The sequence below is a fragment of the Rhipicephalus sanguineus genome, chromosome 1, assembly GCF_013339695.2.
Source record: "Rhipicephalus sanguineus isolate Rsan-2018 chromosome 1, BIME_Rsan_1.4, whole genome shotgun sequence".
Taxonomy (NCBI): domain Eukaryota; kingdom Metazoa; phylum Arthropoda; class Arachnida; order Ixodida; family Ixodidae; genus Rhipicephalus; species Rhipicephalus sanguineus.
Window position 1 is genome coordinate 121,288,057 of NC_051176.1, and position 26,835 is coordinate 121,314,891.

The window sequence follows — 26,835 nt, forward strand, 5'->3', positions numbered from 1 at the left end:
CGTGCTGGTTAGATGAAAAGAGAAAAGTTTACTCGTTCAAGAAAACTGTAATGTGTTTAAAAATAACGTGTTCTAGGAGTTTGCAGGGTGCACTAGTTGGAGATATGGGCGTGTAATGTGATACCATACTTTTATCTCCGGACTTACGTATTGATATGACTTTAGCTATTCTCGTGCTAATTGAAAAGATTTCCTCAAAATTGAGCCGAGATAAGGTCTGCATAATTCTGCACACATTTTAAGAAGCTGATCCATACGCTGTCCTGCTCATGCGCTTTTTACGCCGCCACCATTTTTCATGTTCCTTCTTAATGAAGACTTCGGTCGGTTGTACCGGGGCGCGTTTTAACGAACTATCAAGACGGAACAACTGGTTAGAGCACTAGCATGCTGCTGTGGAGCGCGCCGAAAGTCATTACCGTGAACCTATAAAACGCGTCCTTGGTCGTACAATCATATATGCATGTTTCCGACGGTTGTATGAGTAGGAATAATATACATTACGATGGTTATCTCTAAATATAAAAAAAGTTTGTTCGGAGTCAAAAGGTACGACAACCACGTATGGATTTCCTACTAAATATGGCCTGCCTGCGAGCTCACCCCTTTCTTTTTCCCTTCTTTGACAGCGCAGACTAACTGATTCCATCATTGGTCCGTTCTCCAAACTGGATGGCTCGTCCATAAGCTTTGTGTTGGGTAACGTGATTGCACAATCAACATGTGATAGTAGCGTGAGCACAGACATTCGGGCATCACTTGAAAGCCGAGCCTTCAGGGAAGCAACAGAGGCATCAATTTAACGCAATGATTTCCGTTTAAAGTACTGTACAATAAGAGTACCATATGCCATCCGATCAATCAGGCTAACATGTCGAACATATCATTAAAGGGGCCCTGCAACACTTTTTGAGCAGGGTCAAAAAGCGCTGCCAATCGGTAGTCGAGGCTCCCGAGAACACGCGAGCCAAATATTATAGCGAAGCGAGCGGCCTGGAAGTCACAATAAATTCTCAAAGTCAGCTGAATATCACTCCCTCTTGTCTCGACAAATGATGTATTAGTCCGCAATATATGACGCGATTGTCGGCAGTTCCACCATTGGCTGATGTTATAATCACGATAACACCCTCATTATTACCTTCGTTGTTAATTTTGAGTTCAATAAGTAGATAATATGTATGTTTATATTGTGTTATGCCGTTAAAACACCGAACAAACATTAATGTTAGCACTTCCGGTCTCACCGACAGCTCGTCTGCTCGTAGTTGCGTGGTTGTGTTTTCTTCACCATGCGCAGTGCCGAAATCGTGAATATTTCTGTGCTTTTGATCATCGCCGGTTGCCGTTGAGAGTGGCAGCCGTTCGAGTGTTGCCTCGTCAGCTGGAAACTGCATCGTCGGCACGTTCTCACGACCGACCGCGGCAGCGGTGCATCATTTCTCCGATAACAATGCTGGCGCCGGCTAGTTTAGGATACCTGTGTTCGCTGTATGGCGAGAGTCCCTGTCTGTTCAGTATGTCATCGAGCCGTACCTCGGCGTATCCTCCCCGTAGCCTCACGTTCCCGAGAAACCGCGACACAGCAACCAAGCAGACTCGCATTTTCACGGTAGCTGCAGACAGCCGGGGGATGGGTCCGCGCCGGCCCGATGCCCCACGATCCTTTCTTCTAGTCTTTAGTTCTTTGTTGTCAGCCCGCACTCGCTGTGCGCCCGCATTCGAAGAGCAAACAGCATCGAAGTACCGCCACTGGGAGAAGGGTGCACGCAGCTTTGCCGTGTTGAATACGATTCAAGCGCGAGCAGTGCGACGAGGCGGTGTATCGGAGTGTGGGTCGAAACCCATCTCAGCTGTCATTCGTTCCAAACGCGCACGCAGGTTTGCGTCCATGGTTGGCAGAGCGATGAAAACACTACGGCAGTTCGAGGTGCACACCCAACATTACCAAACCGACTCGCAGTTTTCAAGCACGCGCGATACACGGTGCGATGGGCTCCGCTCGACGACGACCACGCAAGCCGACCGGAAGTGGCGCCACAGACCACGTGGTTGCGCCGAGACGCCAGAGAGAAAAAAATGAAGAAAAAAATGCCGCCGGCGCTGACGTAGCTCTTCGGCGCCTCCTCGCACCTCCGTCCTCCCTCCCTTCACGACCCGCGAAGCTTTCCGCGCGCTCGCGGCTTTGAGTTGAGGGAGAAAGCTGCGGAACGTGATCTCTATAATTTGGTAACACCACTTAGACTTGACGGATTCGAAACATTTTTGCGGCATATGACTCGTGAAGAGTCATACGTCAATAATGAGACTACTCCAATATAACTAAGAAAGGTGTTTCAGGGCCCCTTTAAAGCTTGTTGGGCTCACGTAAAATGTTCGATGCAGTATATGTACGATGCAGGGGGATGGGCTGTACACCAACTTGCGGACGATGGTCAACATGAAAGGGGGCAGGAAGACGAGTCACGCGATGCGAACATACGTCAAAGTTTGTCAGTGCTCCGCAGGACGTCTACCACTGCGTGCATTGCAGGTAACGTAGGATCACCCATGACCTTCCTCAAAGGCACTGACCTCGAATGGACGCTACAACTTGTTACTGTGCACGCTTGTCCATGTTCTGTTTGTGTTGCCTATGCATGAGTGAGGTCATTCATATGTAACCCTCGTCATTCAGAGCAGCACGGGAGGCGTCAATGGTAAGGCACACATTATCAACATTCATGTTTCATTCATGTTTATTTCTATATATCTCTGCCCAGCACATGACAACTATGCCGGTAGCTGCAAGCGCTCACACACGTTCTACGTGATATGACGCGAATTTCCTGCGAGCTCAGTCGTATGTTGCGGCGACATCACCATTGGACTCGTCCGCCTCCTAGTACCGCAATAGATGCTGGCGCTGATCCGTCTGGTGCCGCTGCGTTGCCATCATGTCGCACAGGGCGCATGCGCGAGATACAGTCGACGACTTTGTCATAGTTGCACGTTGGCTTGTCGGTATGTCATAGTGTGGTATTATGGTGCACAGCGCACCTATCAGAGGACAAGAGCGAAGACAAAACACGCACGCAAACACCTGGCGCTGTACAGTATACTGTTTAGTGTTCTCCCTTGTCCTGTGTTAGGTGCGCTACACCCTAATTCTAGACGAGATTTTCACATCGGATCTCAGGACGTCCATACGGATTCCACCCCTCGAACCATGGCGTCATCGTCAATTATTATTCCACATTCAACGCAGACGCTGTCGTGTGGCACTCTGCTTCCTCAGCTTCACCGCAGTCGTGATTAAGAGCGTAGCCACGAATGCTCGTAAAGTTGTAATCCTTGAGCCTTTTTCCCCCTTCCCCTCTTTTTCTTTGTACGAATGCAATCTTACATAAATAAAGTGTGCAATAGCATATATCCGCTGAAAGGCGTGAAGCATCGCGGTCAATTCACGCCTTATTATAAACAAAAGCCGTCCATTTGCATGTCAAAAGGCTGTTGATGAAGGCCTTCTTCTCTGTCAGAACGAATTTACTCAAGCAAACTGCGTAATTGCGGCACTTGTTAGCCCGCTTTTGATGCTCGGCAGAAGGAAAGTTTTCTTTAGTTGGCATACATTGCTGGAGGCTCGCTTGCCTGTGCGTGCTCCTGTAATCAAAAAGAAATGTGCGGAAACTTCTTCGGGCGTTCGAGTCTGTCTGCATTCGCAGCAAATAAGAATAGTGAAGTAATAATAATAAAAAACGCACCCCCCACATTTAGGGCAACTTTTCCAGGTACCGACATAGAAATACTTGCAGCTTCTGACCTAAATTCCGAATCCTGGCTTCAGCAGCCACATATTTCTCAACTAAAAGCGTTCCGTGAAAACGGTTACTCGACAATTTTAGCAGAAAGCAAACAGCGAGAACAAAACGAAGGAATAAAGAAATATGGGGGCCCTCTTTTGTCATTTCGTCCCGTTACGTTTTATCCGACAAAAAGCACAGAGACAAATCTAAAGCGCTTTTGTGTGCTGGCAACGTGGCACCCAAGCCGCGAGAGCATGATGGAAAATGCACTGGCTTGTCTACAGTTTATCCTTTTGGCTTGAAGCAATTTTCTTCAAGCTTGTTTGTCCTCGTAACTTATTTGCATAGTAAGGATTACCACCGCGAAGCCCCTAATTTATATCATTTGGATTCATTCCTTCATTCCGAACATTATACAGGATGTCCCAGCTATCAAGCACCACGATTAAAAAACAAAAAACAAAAAGGGAGGAACTGTGTTCTACGAAGGAAACCTACAGTACACATTGTTCCCAGAACACTGGCGTAGCCGCCAGTAACGCTTTCGTTATTGAGATTTAACTAGTTAATTCCATTACATTTTGAAACTCGGGAAGTAGTTGCTTGATTATCAGAAGGTCAATGAGGCGTATTTAAGCGTGTTTTAGCTGCGTTGCATTCAGCAACGTACCAAATGTGTGTTTATTTGTTTAGACAATGTTACGCGACCGACGAGGCAGTTGCACTGGAGACTATCTAGAAGTATGTTTACAACAGCGATTGAGCTCACAGCCCGAACAAAGTCAGTAAATCGCCTTTGTCGGGTGCCCGCACGCATCGTCCAAGCGAACAGATGCACTATGCATGTAGCATTATGAACCTTAATATTTAGTTGCTCTTTAATTTCTTCTATCTGGAATAACGTTAAACGATATTTTGAGGTTGGCAGCGGGATGTCGCAGATGCCCCACTGCGCTGCAATCGCGCTTCTTTGTCCTGTACGCGGTTCCCATGGTTGAAGGGACAGCGGGCACCACTCAAAAGCACGCTGGACGGTAGCGGCATGATCTGATTATGATAGAGAGTTAGCTCCAGAAAAGGAGAACGGGGGGGGGGGGGGGGAGGTGATGGGCTGCTTACATGCCCGGAGTATAGCTGTGCGAGCAACGTATTCGCGTCGTCATTGCCCGATGTCGCCGCGCCGGCTGGCCTGGAAGCGCGGTCCGCGTAGCGCAGTTGTTGCTTCATTTGACTTTACATGGCGTCACAAGGATCAGCGTGTCTTGCCAAAGAGAGCCGTATAGTAACGACCTACGCTAGCTCGAGCGAACTTTTCTTCTTTTTAAAGCCACCGTCTTTCTGAAGCGAAAACACGCACCGCGTTCATTGTTCGGCGTGGGCCGCGGGTTTAAGCGAGTGAGAAGCGGAGATTGTCTCTCATGGAAATGAACCCCTGCGCGGGTTTCTTTTCTTTTTATTTCTCCGGCTCTGGCCCACCCTTTTGTTGTCCGGAATGACGTTAGTAAATTCCGACAAGGAGTGGCGGCCTGTTTCGTTCGTCGCGCGTTTGTCGTCGTTCCGACTTGCGTCAGACTGCGCGCCGTGTCTGCAGCGTGATGCGGGAGGCGCGGCCCGTTTGCGCATCCGGAGTCCTCCCCGAAAGAAGCTCTCGAAACGTCGTCTAAATGGGGGATTGATTCCGGAGGAAAACCAAATTACAAACTTTTCTGGATCGTCGTCCTCCGGTTCGGCGGGGTCTCGGCGCAGTGATTTACGATTGTTTTTGGCAAAAGAAAAGCGTTTTCGAACGACAGCGCGAGGCACTGTCTAGGCCAAGCGTGCTTGTTCCCTCTCTCTCTCTCTCTCTACCCCCCCCCCCCTTAATGTTGCAGTCGCGCTCTCGAGCGCTTCCATACAACCCGAACGTGCAGCTCCTGCAAACGATGAGTTTACCGAGCGTCGTGAACCCGACTAATGCTCGAGCTGCCCAGCCCTACGGCTTCTTGCGGCAGCGCTGTATGCCGTGCATGTCTCACCGCCGCGTAGACATCAAATCTTCAACAGCCCTTTTTGCGCGACGGGCGTATATGCTGCCGACACACCGTTCTGGCATTTGCTTTTTTAATCTGTATCTGTAGTTTTATTCTGCATTCAATGGGCGTTGGTGTGTAACATTCTATAGGCAGCTGACCTCCGGGTTTCTTTTATTCGGGAGTTTTTGGTTTTTTTCTGTTCCCGTCGGGAGACAAGCTAATTTGTAGCCTTTGATATGGACGAGAGAGAAAGAGAGAAAAAAAAAAGTGCTCCGCGGGCATAAACGCCTCTTATACTATATGGTCTCCAAGATCGTTGCGATAAACCTGGAAGCCGCGCACAAGGGAAAAAAAAAAAATGCCAAGCGACTAAAGAATATATCTGCGGACGCGCCAAGCTTTTCGTCTCCACTTCAGTTTTTTCTGGTATCTTGATATCAAATTGTCGCGTTAGCTGTTGTAGGACGAAAACCTCACCTCAAGAGAAACGACCACACGAAAGCAAAGAAATTAAGAGAGAGAGAGAGAGAGAGAGAGAGAGAGAGAGAGGCAGGCAGGCAAACGAGATGCGAATTTTCGGTTTCCTTACCTCTTCCTGAGTGTGAGGAAAGAAGGCGGAGGGTGAGAAAAAGAGTGAGGACTAGCCGTATTGCGCTGCTTGCGCTACAATTTTTTTTTTTTGCGATTGACGAAAGCATGATAAACGCCGATACCACTACAGTGATCGAGAAGACGAGACGACAGGATGCCACTGCATGGGGTTTGCTGAAGCGCGCCTTTACGACTTTCGGAGTTTCCTGCCTCCTGACTTGGAGCACACATGCTTGCCAATACATCAAGTCACGATTTCAAGTCAAGATTTATTTGCAGCATGCACAGGGTACAGTATTCAAGGACAGCCTGACAAGAAAGCTGCAAGCGTACAGCTTGACGAGGCCACTACCAGGAAACAACAGCAGTGAACGTAAACGCATTGTATGATGAAGCACTACTTCCGTTTAGAAAATCATACATTCATGGGATAGATGCACTTCCCTACATACAAATGCATCTATAAATACATGCGCATATTGCGCACACGTTGAAATGCTCGCTACTTCATCTTATTCAACAAAGCCGCCAGTGAAACAGGTACTAGCTGTGACAGTGATAAAGTGCAACAGAAAATAAAACGTCTACGTCTGCGGGCAAAATGGCCCGGAGGATTATTGCGCCGCAACAGTTACGAGCAAAGAAAAGACAAAATAGATGAAACTCTGTCTCTGTACAGACAATATGTTTAATCACCTTTTTTCTTATTTCCCTGTGAGCCTGCGCTACATTCATCTACTTAACAGTGGCTATTTAATCGCGAACTTCTGTTATGTAATAACCATCCTGAAATGTGTAAACGGAAGGAGCGAAAGCACACGCGTCAGTGGAGACTTTCAGCGAAAGATCATAGCCGAGGTGGCAGCCTACCTTGAGACATTTTTTTTTTCATATAAAAAAAAACACTGCCAGTTTCAATGCTGCTTTATTTTTGCTCTATTCTTTGCAGAGAGACGGAAAAGGAAAAAAAAATATCCCAGTGGATGTTTTTTCTCCCTTTTGGTGACGGCCCTCCGCAGACGGTTGGCAGAGTTCCCTAACCGTCTTCAGTCCCCTTATATAGCTTCTGTCGGACGCGAACAAAGATAGCTGTCTTGGTTGGAGGTCGTCGTGAGCGCTAGTTGCACCGGCTAAGAAGTCGTTCTCGCTCAGAAATGCGAGCGCAGTTGCATATGTTAGCACAGTCAGACCGGCAACGCCACACTAGAGCGAGCTCGCGCACGGTGGTGAAACTCCGGTAGGTACCCGGATGACGGATGGCCACCGTCGTCGGGCTCTTCCGCCGTACGCAGCGGCTGAGAGAAGCAGACGAGGTGCTTCCAAAAAGTGCGTCCGCGACGTGAAGGAACGCGCCGAAGACGAACCGTTTCGAACACTCAAACGCAAGAAAGAACAAAACAAAAATAAGTTTCCTCACCTTTTTTATATCTCTGCATGTCAGGCACCGAAATTTGCAAATACTATAACCAAGAACTTAATTCAGTAACACGCATCGTAAACTCGCCGTGCCGCGGAGGCTCAGCGGCCATGACATTCCGCTAAGCACAAGGTTGCGGGTTCGAATCCCGCCCACGTATATCGACTGTAAGTTCTAAATATGGCAATACTGGTTTAATCTTGTTTCAGTGCAAGTTTAACCAACGCAGCCAAAGTGCATCTGTAGACTTCCGTTACAGCGTTCCCTCGCGTAACATCAGTGTTTTTTGAGGGCGTTAAGATCAATCAATCAATCAAAACTTTATGAGCGCAATAGCTCGCCAGGAATGTGGTTATGTACTACGGCAATACATATGCATATAATTAAAATCGACACTAGCCTTTTTTCTTGCTTTTCACCTTTCTATTCGTGGAACAGCGTGCAGTAGCTGCTTGGACATTACCATTGTTTCACGTTTGTTTTCCAGAAGGGTGCACTGGTTATCGGAATTGGAAACGCGGAGTAACGACCACATCCCAAGTTATTTGGAGATTACACGGCTGGCTAGCTCTTAAGTTCTTCAGAGGTACCCGACACACTGATTAGTCAATATTTTAAAGCAATCATTGAATACTAGCGTTGTGGTGGATCACCCTACACCCTAGAGGACGCAAAGGGTGCCCTAACCACCAAGCATTCGCTTTTGAAGAATTGCACACGCACCGATTTTCTCATCCAGCTAGAGAAACTTCGCGCGATTCATCGTCGAGCGACGATATACAGTGAAATCTCGTTGATAACGTACCGCTTAATACGTTTTTCAGCATAATACGTTTCTTTTTAGGGGCGAAGCTCCTCTTAGGCTAACCTTGTCACGCGTCCGGCGTAAGGCGTAACCGGCAGTATACTACGAGCCATCACCGATCCTTTGCAAACTGCCCACTACTTTGTCTTTGCAAACATCCCACTACGACCCATCACCGATCCATCACTTCACCGACCATAAAGCCGTTATAATGAAGGGGGAACGGAAGTCACGTCTAGCTACCACTTACGATTAATAAAATTTCTTGTATAAATATATACAGTGTTTGTGACGTCTTTGATGATGTACTAGGCTATCGCTTTGATTACTGCTGGGCAGGGGCGTAGCCAGAAATTTTTTTCGGGGAGGGGGGGGGGTTCAACCATACTTTATGTATGTTCGTGCGTGTGTATGTATGTGTGCGTGCCTATATACGCAAGCAAAATTGAAAAATTTCGGGGAGGGTTTGAACCCCCCCCAGCCCCCCCCCCCCCCCTTGGCTATGCCCCTGCTGCTGGGCGAAACCACTGAACATTTCACGGTGTAACTATGATTGCTTCAGAAGCTTCGCCCAAGCTCTTCATCATTCACCCGTGGATATGCTGTGAATTTTTTTTTTTTCCTGTTCCCGGCCGACGCCCTATAGAGGTAATACATTTTGGTACGGCTAATACGATCGTATTTCCGCGTGGGCTTGGACAATACGACAGAGAAAACGTCTGAAAACCTCGCGTGGTTCCAATTTTCGCGCCAAGAGGCACTACGCCCGCGAAGCGCTGGCCCACCGAGGCACCCCAGCGCTTGCGGCAGTGAGGCGGCCTCTGTGATCAATATTCGCAGTTTCGGATTGGATTTGACTGCCTCACCATCTGAGACTGGCAATAACTACTGACTATGTAGTCGGATCTTTTCACGAGTTTCGTAGGCTTGCCGCAGGTGGGGAGTTCAGTGACGAAACTGCTGCTCGTTTCTACGAGTTCCAAAAAAGCTTCCTGCTGGACATCGAAAAACAAAAATTTCAGTGCAAAGTAACGGACTGTTTTAAATTTCTTTAATAAAAACAAGTTCACTGCCAAGTATGTACTGTTTGTGATCTTTTGGTCCCTGTTTCGGATAATGCGATTTTCGGATGTTACGTTTTTATTTTTAGTGCCCGTGAGAATCGTATCAGCGAGATTCCACTGTATAGTCACACAGAAGTATAATCATCATTTGAGATTGGCTAGAGACCTTACAAGAGTAAATACAGCGCCACATGAATAATCTTACAGTTTACAGCTGCAGAACTCACGGCTCTGCTCAGTGAGAATTCATTAATTCAGAGAGTTTGAGTAAATGAGCTGTACTTTCTGACTCGAAGCCGGCGCTACAGCGCATGTAGCCGGTTCCCATATGCGGATGACACGGACAGCTGTCGTTTGTGTCATCCGTCAGACTTCACCATCATGTCAAGCAAAAAGTCCACGAGGTTGAATTTCGGTGGTTACCTGGTCATTGCGGGAAAACTGGCAATGATTCTGTCAGGAAAAGCTGCTCGGGCATCATCACATCACGAAGAGCACAGCGTTCCGATTCCGCTTTCTATAACAGACACTGAAAGGCAGCTTCGCCATCTGACACGTTGTCTCTCATTGCCGCTGTAGAACAACACAAAGCATAAGGCATAAAAGGCTACATAAGCTTAACCCTTCGCCGGAACTCCGTCTTCTATTCGGACTTTGTCAATGTGAAGTTTCGCTTCTGTGTCCGCGTTCCTTGGGAATTGCCGTCACGAAGGCGTACACCATATATTAACAGGAATGACAAACAGCGAGGCATGCGAGGTATGCGAGGCATGCGAGGCATGGGTCACGACGACTGGTAGCTTGGCCGGTTTCCGTGCGGGTGCTACTTTATAGAACACCGTCCCCATCGCTCGTCGCCCCACAAGGCAGCGAAGATTGTGCTTCTTGAGGACGCGGTCCTGTGTGAACGCCTTTGGCTAAGGGGTGTAGTCCCACACGCCTGAGCGAATTCACCACACATTTCCTCCCCATTTCTCTTTCTCATCTTTCTGTTCCCCTTCCCCATTTCCCCAGCGCAGCGTAGCCAACCAGACACGTTTCTAATTAACCTCCTTGCCTGTCGACTTTCTGTTTCCTTCGTTCGCCAAGTGCGGGCGAGGATGTCGGATGTGCATCTGGTTAACTTTCGGGCCTTCTCCGCTTTTCCCTCTTTCTCTCTAACTGAAGACCACCATTTAGACAGCAATAACAATAATAAAGTCGCTTGGACTTCCCAAAACACAACGGCGCGGAAATTTGCCTCCGAGATTTCTTTGTGTTTATCATGTCAAAATGACAGGCGTAACATTAAGAGGCAGGAAAGCAGAATGGCTCAGAGAACAAGCATGGGTAGCCGGTATTCTCGTTTCAATTGCGAGAAAGAAATGGAGCTGGGCAGGCCACGTTGTGCGTATAGGGCAGACAACAACCGGCGGTCAGTTAGAGCAGCGGAGTGGATGCCATGGGAAGGGAAGCGCAGCCGAGGACGGCGAAAATATTTAGGCGGGGTGATAAAATTGGAGAATTTGGAGGCATAAAATGGAATGCGCTCGCTCAAGATAAGGTAAATTGGTAAATTGGAGATCGCTTGGGTACGCCTCTGTCCAGCGGTGGACATAAGAGATGGGCTGATTGTGACGACGATGATGATCCTACCTGCACTTCGAACACTACTTTCGATTATCGCGCAGAGTTATTCCATCTAGAGTTCGGCAGTACCCCGAGCGGAAAAAAATTTTTAAAATATGGAAAGACCGTTAAGAAACGTAATTATCGAGGGCTTGATGTACGTACATACTGCAAAAATAAATTATTACGTGTACTATAATTGCACAACAAGGCCTAAGTGGTGCGGCGGATTGTTCAAAGTGAAGGATGAAGATGCGTTTCACGGTGGGCCTCGTCACCATTAAAAATATATATTAAAAACGTGGCAGCAGCCTAACATGAATTATTCTGTATCATAATGGTCTCGTCGACGCAAGTGGCTTGTCATAACCAAGAGTATGGACCGAGACTCAGTTAGCTAAACAAAAAAGTTTTCCCTAATAGACAACAACATTGACAGGCTGCCGCTAGAGTGATTTATGTATAAAATAGGTGCACTCAAAGCACTAGGAGAAAGGAGCAGTTTAAAGCTTGATGGTTAGAGCAGTTCCTCACGCGTCCACTGTGCGGTAATGGCCGTTTCGAAATTCAGGACCCGCAGCGAAGCGTGCATAGAAGATAAAACGGGAAAGGCTAGGCAAACGGTTAACGATCGCACCTAAGGAATAGTGAGAATTATGGTGGTCGAGAACATTTAATGGCGGCGCGTGCGGTTCGGAGTATTTGGACTGGTATTACTGAGTAAAAGTAGTCCATATCAATATAGTAATGCGACTGATGGCTAGCTCCATGGCTGTGGTCGCCACTCTCATTGTTAACTAACAAATATTTATTTATTTATTTGATTTGTATACATACAAGCACAGGGACACAGAGAAAAGAGGGAGAGAGCAAGTTGGCAACTGCCACCGGAAAGGGTACAACGCCTGCCTGCTCTTTCGGGAGGAGGGAGGAGACAGAGGAAAGGAAGTTAGGAGGAGAAAAAGAGGAAAGGAGATAGGAGCGTATGTGTTCATAATGCATCGATTCAACGAACCTTCTGAACGCATGAAAATGAGGCATAAGATTTAAAAAGTTAATCGGATGAAGAAACGCTTCTAGTACGCTAACGAAGCGTACTAGAAGTCAAGTTATGAGTTAGCCTTTCAGTGGTGTTGACGGGATTTAAGGAGAGAAGTTATGAGAGAGAGAGAGAGAAAAAGAGGGAAATTACAAACTCCGTCGATGTTTATGAACCGACGACTGTTGTTATACTATAGACCCGTCACGTCGTGCCACCGAGGCACGTGAAGATAAAAAAAAAAAAGTGAAGCACCCCCCCCTCTTCGCCCCCCCCCCTCCTCCGCCCATATACACACACACTAGCACACACAGAACAACTTACCGGGTGGGCACATGCACTCTGATTCTGGGATATTTCTTCTATTCCTAGTAAGAAGGCTCTGTAAGAAAGAGAGAAACACAAGACAAGAGTCAGCCTCATATACCGCACCGTGGGGTCGTTACAGGACCTTGAAATCAATTACAAATCATCTGCAGAAGACAGTGTTTGCAAGAAACAAGATTTTATGTCTACCTTGCAGGCACACACACACGCGCGCACATACAGATATCGCAACGTTTCCAGCAGTATAGTGCTGGTCAGTTCACGTCGATTTACTAGACTACAAATGCTAAGACTATGACATTTGAAGCGGCGGTTACAGAGGTAATGTCCGCCTGACGAGCTCCTTGCTTTCAACGCTCTCTGTCGATGTAAACAGAATCACATATTCATTTCCATATATTATATATATATATATATATATATATATATATATATATATATATATAGTCTCGACGCCGAACGAAACTTTGCACAACCTTGTAGTTGTTCAGTACGAAATTTTTTTTCTCGCTTTAAAAAAGTTTCTCTTTTCAAACGTTTTGTATATATTGCCAAGAAAGTATACCATGCAGTAATGAATAGGCCGTATTTTTACTAGAGCCGCTACGCTGCAAAAATGAAGCCGCAATATGGGTCGAAAGGCTATTTTTTCCAACTTTGTCACAATTCTGTCAAAATATTTCTGTTTTTTCTCCGCGCATAATTTTAGTCATTTAGTATATGAACCTAAAAAGGGCGGTAATTAGGGCTAATTGGTTGTTAATGATACGCGTACTAAAGAACAGCTCAAAAACAACGGACGAACAAAGAGACATACGAGCGCTCTGTGTCTTTTTGTGTTCGTCCGTTGTTTTTTAGCGATCATGAAATTATAAAGCTCATAGTGTGAACATATTACTCACAAAAGAATCACTGCTTTCTCTGAAAAACGTTCGACATGCAGCATTTTGAGAGGTATCGTCATAGCCGAAAATAATGCACGTTGAAAAAAAATTAATAAGCTATCATAAGCATGGAAGATCGGCGCCTTTAGATTAAAAAAAAAATCGGTTGCGTAGTAAAGCCTCAAAGCAGGAATTTTGTGCAATTTACTTCGCGCGACACAGTTTCACTTCCGTGCGCAAAGTTCGTAGCGCCCTCTAGGCTCACGAAAATTTCCGCGGAAATTGCTGCCTCAATAATTACTTCTCACATTCACAAATAGGACGATTTATTTTTCAGCGGGATTGAAGATGGTAGATAAACCACCGGGACCACTTCATATGGAATGACCCATATATTACACGTACATATATTATAGCACTGATGTTTATTGCTCACTAGCACTAGGGCCGGCCGTCAGAGCAGGGCATTGACTCTGATTCCATTCAGCTGAAAAGAATCACTGCAGCCCACTCGCCTGTTTGCACATACTCGCCAAATACGGGCCCTATTCAGCCCAAGTAAACAAACTTTTCGTTTCTGAATTAATCAACCGGCTCTGATATGAGGCCTCAAACGAAACGAGGCGCTTCGTAATGCGCGTCAAGTCGCGGTCCAATTTTCATCGGATCAGTTTGCATAGAGTCAACTTGTGTCGAGCCTATGTACGTCGTATTGGCGATTCGCTGGGCGAAAATAATGCAGAGACTGCTATCTTTCACTAACTGTATCGGTCCTTGCTTTGACGCTGCTTTCTGCGGCGACTGGGATCACCAAGAACCAACATACAGGCGAACGAGCTTCGCTTGTGCCGCTTGCGTCGAGTCATGTGTAAGTTAACTTCAATTAGAATGTTCGTGTGGTGCAGAAGCTAGCGCGTTTCGCCTATTCGACGAACAAGACAGGAAAAAAGTGCTCACAAATTATGGCGGCGGTTGACTTCCTTGAACAATACTGCGTTTTGCTTTTAACCGGTCAAGGGAATCCATCATCATAAACGCTTGCGTTTCGTACCAGGCCCCTTCATCCAGGTAAAAGTTATTTTTGTGTTTCTTATACTATGGGCGGCGCGACCTCTTAAATTATTTCGTTGCTTTGAGCGATAAAAAACGTGTGACGATAAGACGTGCTTTCACTTCCAAGGCTGCCGATTATGCGCGATTTCTCTTGGGACAAAGTGGCGACGGCTGCGCCAGGCGTGACCTCCGTGATGTGGTGCGTGATTGTGAGGGCCGCTTGTATTATTTTACTTTCATTTCAGAGGCAGTGACAGTCTCTGTATGGGGCTATAGGCAGGAGTGGAAATAAAAGTAACAAAAGAAACCCATCAAACTAATATGAAATCCAAAGAATTCTCGAACGCTAAGGCAAGACACAACGTATCAATAATATACAAGGATCAAACAAACATCAAGTCCCCATAGAACTGTTTGGGCCGAATTCACTAAGCTCTTTGTTCGTAGCAACCTTTTATGATTGGTCGGCGGCCTTCGCTAATAACGTCTTTGTTGCCATTGGTGGGAAGTTTTTTTTTTTTTTACGAGCTTTACTTGCCTAAGCACATTTTATGAATACGGGCCGGTAGTTCTTTCTGACACTGAACACGCGGTTCATGGATTTGAAAAAGATATCCCAGAAACTTTTCAGCGACGTGAAGCTTAACATAAAAGACTGCCAGTTTCATCCGAGCGCGAACCTTTGTAAGCGATAGGAAGGTTTACAGTTGTGATAGAGGCGTCTCAGAACACCGGCGTGAGAAGGAGCGCTGCCAGCAGCGTTGCAGGCGTCGCGCGTCATTGGTGCAAGCTTTTAGTGCACTCTTGCCTTTGTCGCTCTTGCAGCCAAACGCACTGCGTGTCTCTGAAGGCCAATAAAGCTCTTCTCGCAAGCCACGCATGCGCTGTTGCTGGCAGGACAGCACGACGGCGACGATGGCTGCTCCAACAGCAACGGCGCGAATGTGTCTCTAGCACCCGTATAATTGTGGTCTTAGTAAAGTGGTAGATATGGTACTTGTAAACCCTCAGAATAGCGATATAAATGGCTGAGGACCGAAAACGGAACCGGTGCCTGAATCGTGATAGAAATATAAGAGTATATATATATATATATATATACTATATCCGTATATATATATATATATATATATATATATATATATATATATATATATATATTGTAACGAACGAGACACAGAGACAGCACCCGTTCCTGGGCCGGCTGTTCTATTCTCTGTCTTCCTCTTCCTCTGCTTCTCTAGGCGAGCATGCCCCCATGCCTGAGGGCCGCTCTGTCTTTACACTCGGCCACACTGCGATCACGATCATGGAGTGCTCCTAAAGGATGGCCTTTCTCAGGCGGTGGTAGTTTCCCGGAGGTCCTGGCCCCTGAACCATCATCAATAGCACTGATGCTTCTGGCGGGCGGCATTGGCTGCCGCGCGGAGGCCGGTCATAGCCACGCTGTGACTTGCTTTGGAAGTCGGGCGATGATGGTTCTGGTGGACGCCATTGGCTATGTCCTGACGGTCGTCGCACGCCTACCATGAGGTTACGTCGTCGCTGTTCCGTGCTTCGCCCTAACCCATGTTTGTTCATGTCAGCGGACTGAGCAGGCACATACTTTCCCAACGAAGGATGCTTGCGAGTTCGGTCAGGCTGCGAGACCTGACCTTCATGGTTTGGCGCAGTAGCTTCAACGCGGCCACTACCGCACTCCGCTGTTCCGTAACTGCAAAGAACAAAGGTGCTCTCTGGGGGTTCCATACCGTGGCCATCCGACCGATGTGCGTAGGGTCCCCCGTAGACACAGACCACCTCGTGGTGATCCGTACGGCATTCAGGTTGTACACTGGCGGTCAGAATGAACTGCCCGTCGTCGTCAGCAGAATCGCACACCAGGCGGCTGGAAGGGCCGATGCTGGCTTCATCTTCCGGCGGCACATCGATAACCTCGGCCATGCCGCGGCTTGCAGATCCCGACAAAACAGGCAAATCCTCGATAAATGTGTCCGCGGTAGCCATGGATTTCTTGAGGGGAGCACTCGCGACACACTCGGCCAATGACTGCCGTGGGGTCGGCAGATGTGCCAGCAGCTGGTCACTGAGGATGCTCTCGCTGATGGACATCTGTGGCTGCGGTCTTTCAACTTGGGAACTTGGGGCCGAGAAAAAGCTCGGAGGGAAGGAACGGAGCTTTACTCGGCCGCCATCTATGATGAGTTGAACTTCACCAGACATGAGGTAGTCAGCTCCCAAAACCATGTCAGCGTGCAAGTCCTCGAAGACGGGAACGGCGGCAAGGAACTTTTTCCCGGCTTCGGTTTGAATCTGCAAATCCAGCGCGACTCTGAGGGCCGCTCTGTCTTTACAATATATATATATATATATATATTGTTGCGGCGTTGCAGCTACCACTATGGTGAAGTGAGCGAAGAGGAGGACGACGACGCGTTGGTCTTCGACACGCTCAACAACAACAAGAACAACACGCTCGTACCCAACCCTGCCAACCTGTCGATAGCATCTGCTCGCCACAGCCGAAAAGGCCCGTCAGATTGCCCATCGACGCCTTTCCGACTCGCAGCTCCACCAGAAACATAAATACGACAGCCACCACTGGAAGGCCCATTTTAATCCGGGTGACCTCGTTCTCCTGTGGTCTCCGTCTCGGCATGTTGGCATGTCCGAAAAGCTTCTTCCCAAATACTCCGGCTCCTACCGTGTGCTACGCCAGGTGACTGACGTTACCTATGACATAGCCCCTCTAAACCCTACCGCGCCTTCCACATCTTCGGACGTCATCCATGTCACCCGCCTGAACATTTCGCCCAACACCTTCTAAGCAGCGCCGAGCGGACGCTTTGGCTCGATGTTGCGGTGTTGCGCCTATCACTATGGTGCAGCGAGTGAAGAAGCGAACGACGACATGTTGGTTTCTGGTGAATAACAGCCGTCATCATGACTGCTGGACTATTTTCTATTGCAAATAACTTGTCAATATATTTGCAACAATAGAAAAAAAAAGAAAGGTATGGGGAGGTGTTTGATCGCGCACCAAGGGCGGGCGGAGATTAATGATTATGCGTGAAACGTTCAACGGTTTTTTGCGGCCAACTGATCCCAGTATACGAGGCCGGACCTCTCTTCTTGTCCCTTAAGGTTACACATATCCAGCAGCGAGGGCAGCGATGGCGTAGAGGTAGAACATCAGCCTCGCATGCAAGAGGTCCGTGGTTCGAATCCTAGTGCCGGACAATTCCCCACCACCGGATTGAAAAAAAAAAATCTGCGTGGTGATGGAATTGCATAAAAAGAGGCCTGGGGTGCAGCCTCACCAGTGACTGCAGCCGGTAATGCACTCCCTCACCAGAGAAGGATTGGCCACCCTGGTGCATCATTTGGTCGCTGCCTCCCACATGAATACACCAGTAAAATTGCTATCTATCTATCTATCTATCTATCTATCTATCTATCTATCTATCTATCTATCTATCTATCCTATCTATCTATCTATCTATCTATCTATCTATCTATCTATCTATCTATCTATGCATGTGCCTCTGACTCAAAAGGTATACGCGTGGCATAACCGACAACCTCCTACAGCAAATATCCTCTACACTACTTCCAGCGCAGGTTCTTATTAGAGAAACCAGTTTTTCAAAGAAGGCACACGGCGTTTGTGAGCTTGTGTGTGTCCTCTTCGGGGGAGGACAAGATTGCGGGAGACGCAACTCATCAGAGAAAGAAACACTGCGTTTTGTTTGGATACGTAAGTCGTGGTCATCAACGTGATAAATCGCGACGCAGAATGGATCATCGTGCAATCCACAACGTCCTTCCGCGTATAAAGCAACTTCGGCATGTCATAAGCGCAGCCGTAATGAATATAGATATATATAGCAAAATAAGCAGAGAAAGACAGATGTAGATGCGCATCTACGTATAGAGCATAAAGCTATGGACTGTGCGCTATCTGCGTGAACCCATGCCTGAGCGAAGCGCAATGTTCCGCCGCTGACACTCCATTACTTACAGGCGGGACATAAATCCGTGCCTAGATGTCTGTGCGTGTCTGCGCGCAGCAACGGTTGTGAACGCGCTATTGGCCTCGAGGAGTTACGGAGTCGCCCTCTATCGGACGCGCCTCGATTGCGTGCTAGGCAGGATGCCGCCGGCGCGCTCCCCATAGGTTTTGCTGTCGGCGCTCTACAAAAACACCTCGCGGAAGCCCTCCAGGGCATTTCTGTAAGTACTTTCGAAATGAACTGTGTTCTTTACTGTCAAGATAATCATTTTCGACGAACTGAAAGCACAAGATAGTCTACAGTCGCTGTCTCTTTGCAGAAAACCGAGCACCCGCTTCACGCTGTCACCGCGTTGGAGACCCCTGAACCGGCTTCTTGCGTGAAAGGTGGTCACTCGCTGAGTGCAAACTATGTGAAATATCTCGTTAGAGTAGACTGCCTGTATAACCAAACGGAGCATAACAGAAAGAAGCCTCAAGCCAGCGATCACACGGGTTCGCGACGACTGACGGTGCCTCTACATGTATGAGCGTCTGCATGTATGTTCGTACTGATGGTTTTGCTTTTGCTACGAGCGCGTTTTGGCACCGCGCTGTGAACTTTAGGCAGCAAGACATGAGAATTTGTGAGTAAACAAACTACTGTTGCGCGGACGCTATCAGAGCAGTTCAAAAACAATTTCCTTACAACTGCGGCTTCGGTGCGCATGACAACTTTGTGATCTGCCGTCCCGACGATTCAGTGTTTTTTTTTTTCTTTTTCGGTCTAAATTCGGGTACGTTTCAATGTCATTTGACAAGTTGTCTCGCACTGCGTATTGATCGGTCTTCTCAGCGGGCAAATGCCGCTGCTTCTGTTTCTTTATTCAGCGCATTCGTTTCGTTTGGTGCTCACACAAAACGTGAGCAAATGCGACGCCTTTTTTTAATGCTCCTTATTATCGTTCCGTTTGCATTCCAGTGAACTTGCCACTCTCTGTGATCAACAAATTCATAGACCAAAGCTTCACCACTTCGAGATTGCTGGTGGAAGGAGAACCAGTTTACGAGACCGAGCATGCGACGCCTAGGAAAAGACAAGAAAATACAGTAACGCGGGAGAATCAGTACATCGACTGACAAGAAGAAGATGGCTTCGCCCTTCTAGTCATCTTTAATGATATGCATAAAGGGACCCTGTGCGTTTTTTAATTCAACGTATCTAAACAATGACTTTCGCATCTGCAGGCCGATTTTGTGGACGCTGAGCAACGGGGCCGACGATCAAGAGGTCGCATTGGAGGGTTCTGAGATGGCATCGCACGTGGTAAAATGTAGCGCTTTTACCATCCGTGGCAGATAAGCATCATTTGCCGCGGGAAGCGCGCGCTGAGCCATCGTCTCAGTGCCGCGCTGTCTGCTACTCCACTGAACATCGCAGGCCCGACGCAGTAACAAAAGTCTTCGTCGCGGAAGTGCTTGTTGCACACAAGACTCGTAGCGGATAGCTACTTGCCGGTTCTTAGCTTTACAACTCATGCTTCACGCTGTTTCTTGTCCCGCGGTTTTCAGTGCAGGCTGACACTGGGCTCCTTTTTTGCGTAAGCGCAGCGCTTGCGGCACCAGAGCGTTAGACGCCCTATGTTCGTCGCCTTCGGAGGCAGCCACTCTATTACAATGGTGTCAATTGAGAGAAAATGAGAGGAAACTTCCGAATTTGAACAGACCGCAGCGCATGTGGGACTTGAAACTCGTTCTCAAAGCACGCGGCAGTGCGCCACAAGGCCACAAGCAGCCGACGCGGCCGCGGAGACCACGTGATCCTGCCAAGTACGTCACGCCGACGGTGGCGCCGGCGTTTCCAGTGGTGGGCCTCGAGGCCAATAGCAAAGCAGCTGTTTCTTTTTCGTCCCACTCAGCCGCGTTCCGCAATAATCGTGTTCAGCAATACAGCTTGTCTCTCTTAGTTATTTTTGCTACGTCTGCAGGGTATCTAAAGAAGCCCTAGCGGATGCGCTCAATACTATAAAAAAAAAAAAAACGCAATGCTCCAAGCACTCAATGAGCAAGTGGTCTTCCGATACTCGACAGGCCTATAACTGCTGTCGTGGCAATGGCAAGAGACATCGCAGAATTTTGCAGTGCCTTCCGGGACAGTGCACTAGCAACTGGAACGACCACACCGGTGAAGCTGCCCGGTATGGGAATGAGAGAGGTCAATGGTTTGCGACTCCGATTTCACGAACTGACGCCTGCGGCTAGGCTGCTCTGAACGTCCCGTGAATGTATACATTGCCTCTGTGGGAATCTAACATTCTCACCATGTGCGGTTTACGTTCGTTGATCTCAGACCTGGGGAGCTATTTTGTACGCGTCGTGTGGCAGGACAGAACGAAAGGTCACGAGAGGAGGAGAGGGAGCAAACAGCCTATAGGCGAGCTGAGGGTAGAGGTGTTTTCAACGCATGAAGCAATATTGAATTATTATAGCTGATCACTAATATTGGTAGGCACTGTTTTTCAAAGCTTGAAATCGAAGAGCGTGATGACTTGAACAATTTATTTGTGTTAGTGTCACAAATTAGCGTGTTATAAAGCGCGCGCGCGGCCGCTTTCAAGCAGCTGCGAGACAGAACGGCGCGAGCCGCGCGCCCAACAAGCGCGAAAGACGAAAAAAAAAAAAAAAACATCAAAAAGACGCACGGCGCGCCGCATCCTCCTCACCACTGGAGCCAGAAGCAGACCAACACGATCAACGGCCCGGCAAAGCCTGGATGTTTCTAGAAGGAAGAGGTGACGCATCCGCGAGCGATGCCGCCGCGATTCGAACCTACGAGAAAGCTCTCGCCCTCTCCCCAAGCTTAGCCGTACTACGCGCCGGAGAACACTCCCGACGCGTCTAGAAACCAGGGGAGAAGGGATAAAAGCATGCGACGACGAGTAGTGCCAGTAGTGCAGTGAAGAAGTCGAGTCAGTCGAGAAGAAGTGAAGTCAGCGAAGGAGTGAGCGAGTCAGTCGGCCCGGTGATGGTGAAGTTAGCGAAGTGTGGCTCCGTTAGCCAAAGAAGACGTGGTTATGATGGTGTGCGGTCGGCCGATCGTCAATTTGGAAGAATTGGATGACGACGCCGTGTGAGTTGTGACAAGTCACGACGACGGTTGAGCTACGACGATCAACGCTGGAGCTGGCGTGAGTGTTTCCTTGAAGAGAAGCATTCGATTACCGTCCAAGTATTGTGGACTGGATACGCCATTATCTATTCAGGACTTTAACTGTCGTTGAATAGTTGTAATGCATGCGATTGCATTCGTAGCGTGTGATCTGTTTGTTTAGCTCCCGTTGTGTAAACACCATCTGAATTATATTGTGAAGTTGTAACTGGTACCAGCCGAGTGTGCATGTGCTTGTATTATTTGTAATGCCTTAACTGAGAATATATTTCGTTTTCGTTTGTGTTATCGACTCTCGGCTCTGACTCGGTCTTTGGACCACAACCGGCGTTCGCTGGCGCACCAAAGGACCAACCGTAAATTGTCCGCGCTTTCGTGGTGCGTTTTCGGAGGGCCGTGACGCCAGCCCTTAGAATCCGCCCGGCGATTGCCGTCCCCATTAACGGGATTAGTGACAGTTAGTATCTTGAGTGGGCGCTAGGTGGTGTCGCAATTTCACGAGTCGTTCGGTGGTGGGGGGCTGGTCGCAATTTTCGCAAACTATCGGCACGGGATCGCAATAAGCCAGGCACGAAGCAGGCTAATTCGATTATCCGGCCCTAGCGCTTACATTTTTATCGAATCCAAGTCGTCCGGAGACCGTTATATATCCGTTCTACCGGACGGAACGGTGCCTCCGTCCGTTTTGTGCCTGTTCTTTGCCAAAATGATTGACAGCACTGCCGTTTCCTGTTGCTATTCCCACGTCTGACCGTCAGACGAGCCTCGACCAATCCCGTTCGGATCCCTCTCGTCCTCTCGTGAAGCTTCGTTCCGTTCTGTCAGAGAACGCGTACAAAATAGCTCCCCTACAGGACCATCTATATCACCTGGGTTAGCACCGTACGCTAACAGACCACGTCGTACCTTTTGCGGCTCGGCGTCGCCCATTTCCCGACTCCTACGGACGACAGCCCTAATGAGTGTGACGCATGCAGCTGCGACGAGACACCCGCACACAACCGTGCGCGCCCACGTATAGTGTTGAGAGGCTAGTTGTGTGCACAGTGCTGAACAGACTGAGCAATCGTCCGATATCAAATATTAAAAAAAAAATAAGTTGTAGGCCAGTGCTTCTAAAACAAGCCCTCCGCAGAAAGCGCCATTCACGTGCTGAGGTCTCTGGCTTTACGGCCTTTCATACTGTTAGACTGTCAAGAGCGCCTTGTGCTATCGCTATTCGGGCTTAAGTGTTAGTTTCTCGTGCTTGTGTCTCTTCCTCTGTCTGACTAAGTGTTATTGAGATGTTTCCGTTAATATATACTTCCGCTCTCCATTTCTTTTCAACTGCGCATCCTCTCCCCTTTGCAGGGCAGCCAACCGGATGTACCTCTCGTTAACACTTCTCGGTAATTAACACATCTTACTAACATGACATCATTGAAAAGCCAACTGTAGAGTTGAGCGCGTAACCAACAGTGCAGTCTGCATCAGCGCTGTCCGCTAATCCCCACCTAGAGCATGCAGCATGCTTACGGTAGACGTGCGACAAGTGCATGGCTCTGCTATCTTGGCATCGCCGTCCGCAAACGCAAGGCCATTTGCAAGCAGCATTCATATCCGGCCAGTTTCGCATCAGCGACGCATCGACACAGCTCGGCTTTGGCAATGCGCGAGGCTCATCGACAACCTCCCGCCATTGTTACTATAGGCCCGCAAACCCTGCTTTACGGAAACAATGCGCGATAACATGAGCAGCTAGCTAAACCCAGGCAGCCTTAAGAATTTCAACTGCGGTGAACAATGAGCTCCGAAGTGGGACGTCGACATCTGCTGGATCAAGAGAGGAGAAACGGGGGAGGTCGCATGCCATGAATTCTGGGAAACCCTCTTCAATGGCCGCGCCTGCGCGAAGTGCGTTACTTTAGACAGCTTGTTCGCTGTAATCGAGTTGTGCGGCCGTGGCTGTTTATTGTATTTGAGGGGCAGTGTCATTGCCGTAAGCCTGTAACACAAATTTTGACGTTACCACCACCACCTTCGTTCGTAATAACCCAGCGTTAGTTACAAGCCTAGGCATTATAAGTGGGCCTGGCTGTATTTCATAATCAGTATAGAAGAGGCTCAGAGTGTCGTTTGGGTATCGGTACCACGAGATTTCCGTCTGGTAGCAGTGTTCAGATGTGTCATCACACTGGAGCAGAGAGAAACTAAACATACCCGTCGATCTCAATGTTGATAGAACTCATTCGGCGCGATGCTCATGCTGCTGAGAGCTGGAAGCATTAACCCCTGAGTTATGGCGCAACTCCCGCGTTTAGTCAGCGCTATTTTCCAGCACAGCAGTTGTTTTCAGTGCTGCTCTCGCAAATACCGCTGTTCGTTGTGATCGAAGCATCCCCTGCTGTCCGCAGTACATTTTCGCCCTGTGCGTTCAAGGAGACCGGTCCTTTTTTTATTTTCTTGTCCTCCTAAGGACAAGTTTTGTTTGAGGGCATTGCGCAAACCCTGAAGAGAGCTCAGTCCGACTGAGCTTGCGCCTCGAGCGATATGAGAAAGCTGCGTAGCGATGGACACAGTGAGCGTTGCCGTCCGCAGTAAAATTGCGTCAAATCCATCCGGCCGCCTCAGCCGCCTTACAGCTGCGGGTACGCTCGCGCAAGCCACTATGGTTCAGTGCGCGCTGTCTTGTGCCGGCGGCAAGTGCACTCCGTTTCCGCTCGCGTGTGGCTTTATGATGCGGCCGCCGCGCCCGTTACCGAAGACATAAATCATGGCTTCGCCATCACTGGCGATCGTAAACGCAGTTTTTCTGTCTCGGCGAACCATTTCCTCGCCCGGAGAGCTTGTCCTGGGATCAAGCAACCGAAAAGCCCTATTATCGCCCCTATCGCTGGCGCCGACAGCAACGGCACGCGAGGCTATATACAGCTCCGATTTTTTTCAGCCGACGACCAGTGCTCAACTACCGCGTTTGACCGATCTGCCGGCCGAGTGTTGTTTCACGAAATGCCGGACCCGTCTGCAGAAACAAGCTCCGTCCGTCTTATCTCAAGGATGAGATTATGGTTGGCTGTAAATGAAGGTTGTGTCAGGAAACTTTTTGACCTTATAGCAGGGATATTGGGAGCGTATCGAAGCAACATCCTTCCACATCTTGGTATTTCTTTCGGTGTATAGATGAAAAAACTACAAAAATTTTATTAGTATTTCGACGTGTAACACCTACTTTGACGCTTTCACATTGGGACGGGTCCAAGGCGTCCCGTTGTGAAAAGGTTTGCGCAAGAAACGACGAAACGCTTTTAGGTATAAAATAAGAACTCCGTTCTTTGAAGTACAGGAATAAACTTCTCCCCAGTGTGGGCTTGACAATGCGGCATGACCGCGCCTTCCGCCTGCAATGACTGCTCTACTCATTCGAAGAAAAGAGACTGTGCCTATAGGAAAGTGGGTGCTAAAACGATTTCAACTAATACGAAAAAAGATAGCATTTCCGTAGATATCAAGGACGAGACTCAAAGTGTCAATCCCGCAGCGAGCGAAACGCTGGTTGAGCCGTTGACCAAGGCGGAGAGAGTTCGTCACTATTTGTACTCGCACTTCAGAAGAGCGTTAAGTCCAGCAGAAGAGAGTCGGCGACATTTATTGTTTTATGCCCGACCTTGTAAACCAGCATGCCTCATGCAGCTGTTTAACAAATTTACAGTGCTCTGCGAGTGAAACGCTATACTCAGAGCGCACGGACTTTCACGTTTCTTGAACCACCGATTGGCGCTGGGTACACAGAACTGATACATCTTGGCGCATGAGGACGGCGGTGCCTTCGCATCGCACTTTGACTGCATTTGGCCCCACAGCGATCACACAGCTCTAACCAGTAGTGCGAAAAGTACCGACAGACATGCGCTCACAGTATTGCGTTTCATTCGCTTAGCACTGTATGTCCCCATTCACGATGGGAAATAGAGATGATTCGGCGCAGTAATATAATAACGGTAATAATAATAGTAGTATCTGGATTTTTACGTCCCAAAACCACGATATGAATATGAGGCACGCCGTAGTGGAGGGCTCCGGAAATTTCGACCGTCTCGTGTTCTTTAACGTGCACCCAAACCTAAGGACACGGGCCTCTAGCATTTCGTCTCCATCGAAATTCGAGCGCCACAGCCGGTATCGAACCCGCGACATTCGGGTCAGCAGCCGAGCACCGTAACCACTGCACCACCGAGGCGGACAAGATGATTCGGCGCGGCAAACTAATGTCCCGACGACGTGCCGTGGGCAAGATTTCTACCGTACTCTCTTGTACCATTCTCCTCGTATCTTTTGAAAGGGGTCCTGAACCACTTTTCCTAGTAATCATCGAACGCCCTCACTATGGAGTTATGCGCCGTATGAAACGCACTCGCTCACTCCTGCTACGATTCCTGCGAGGAACTGTGGCATTTTAACAGTCTATGGAGCACAGCGCCGGTACGTGGCGGCAAGAGGCGCATTTGACCCAAACGCCGCTCTTGATTTATGTCGGCTATTGTCCAATATCATGATATCTGTTGCTCGACGTCAAACAGCAGGCGCCGGCAGCTCCAAAAAGAGTGAGCACAGGCCTCTAGAGTAAATGTGTTTACCGCCTCGGAGCATGGAAGCCCGAAAAATGTCGCAGTTTCGCCTGAAAGGCGATACATTGATAGCGATAGCAATGTATAAGACAACTGCACGAAAGTAAGGTTAATAGCTTCTTCGGTCGCATATTACTATTGCAGCAGAAAGTAGTTTACTAAATGAATGAACAAACGCGGTAGGACGCACACACCGCCAAACATGAACACATCTCACTCGATGCCCGCGAACACTCGCTGCCACAGTGCTGACGGGATGAACAGCGCAGCCAGAGGTGAACGGAGGCTTCGCGTTGCCTCTCGCTCAGCCGTGAAGACAGCCACATTGGCCGGGTTAGCTTAAGGAGAAAATGCGTTGTCAGACGTCTCAATCTATTGTCCTTTCCGATAAATACACACCGCAGCACTGTACTGCTGCGCTCCATAAAGCCTACGGCAATAGAGGAAACGCCTAAAAAAGCTACATTTACTTCTAATTCTCTTTTT

At 48.4% G+C, this 26,835-nt stretch overlaps 1 protein-coding gene across 1 annotated transcript in view; it reads right to left on the reverse strand.

The window, feature by feature from the left end:
- The window catches only part of LOC119397085 (collagen alpha chain CG42342), a gene marked incomplete in the record, with an annotated part of 500,928 nt that overhangs the window by 298,200 nt on the left and 175,893 nt on the right, over positions 1 to 26,835 (reverse strand). The window contains 1 exon segment of the mRNA XM_049416219.1: positions 12,651 to 12,703. Within this exon segment, the coding sequence (XP_049272176.1) occupies positions 12,651 to 12,703 (53 nt within the window).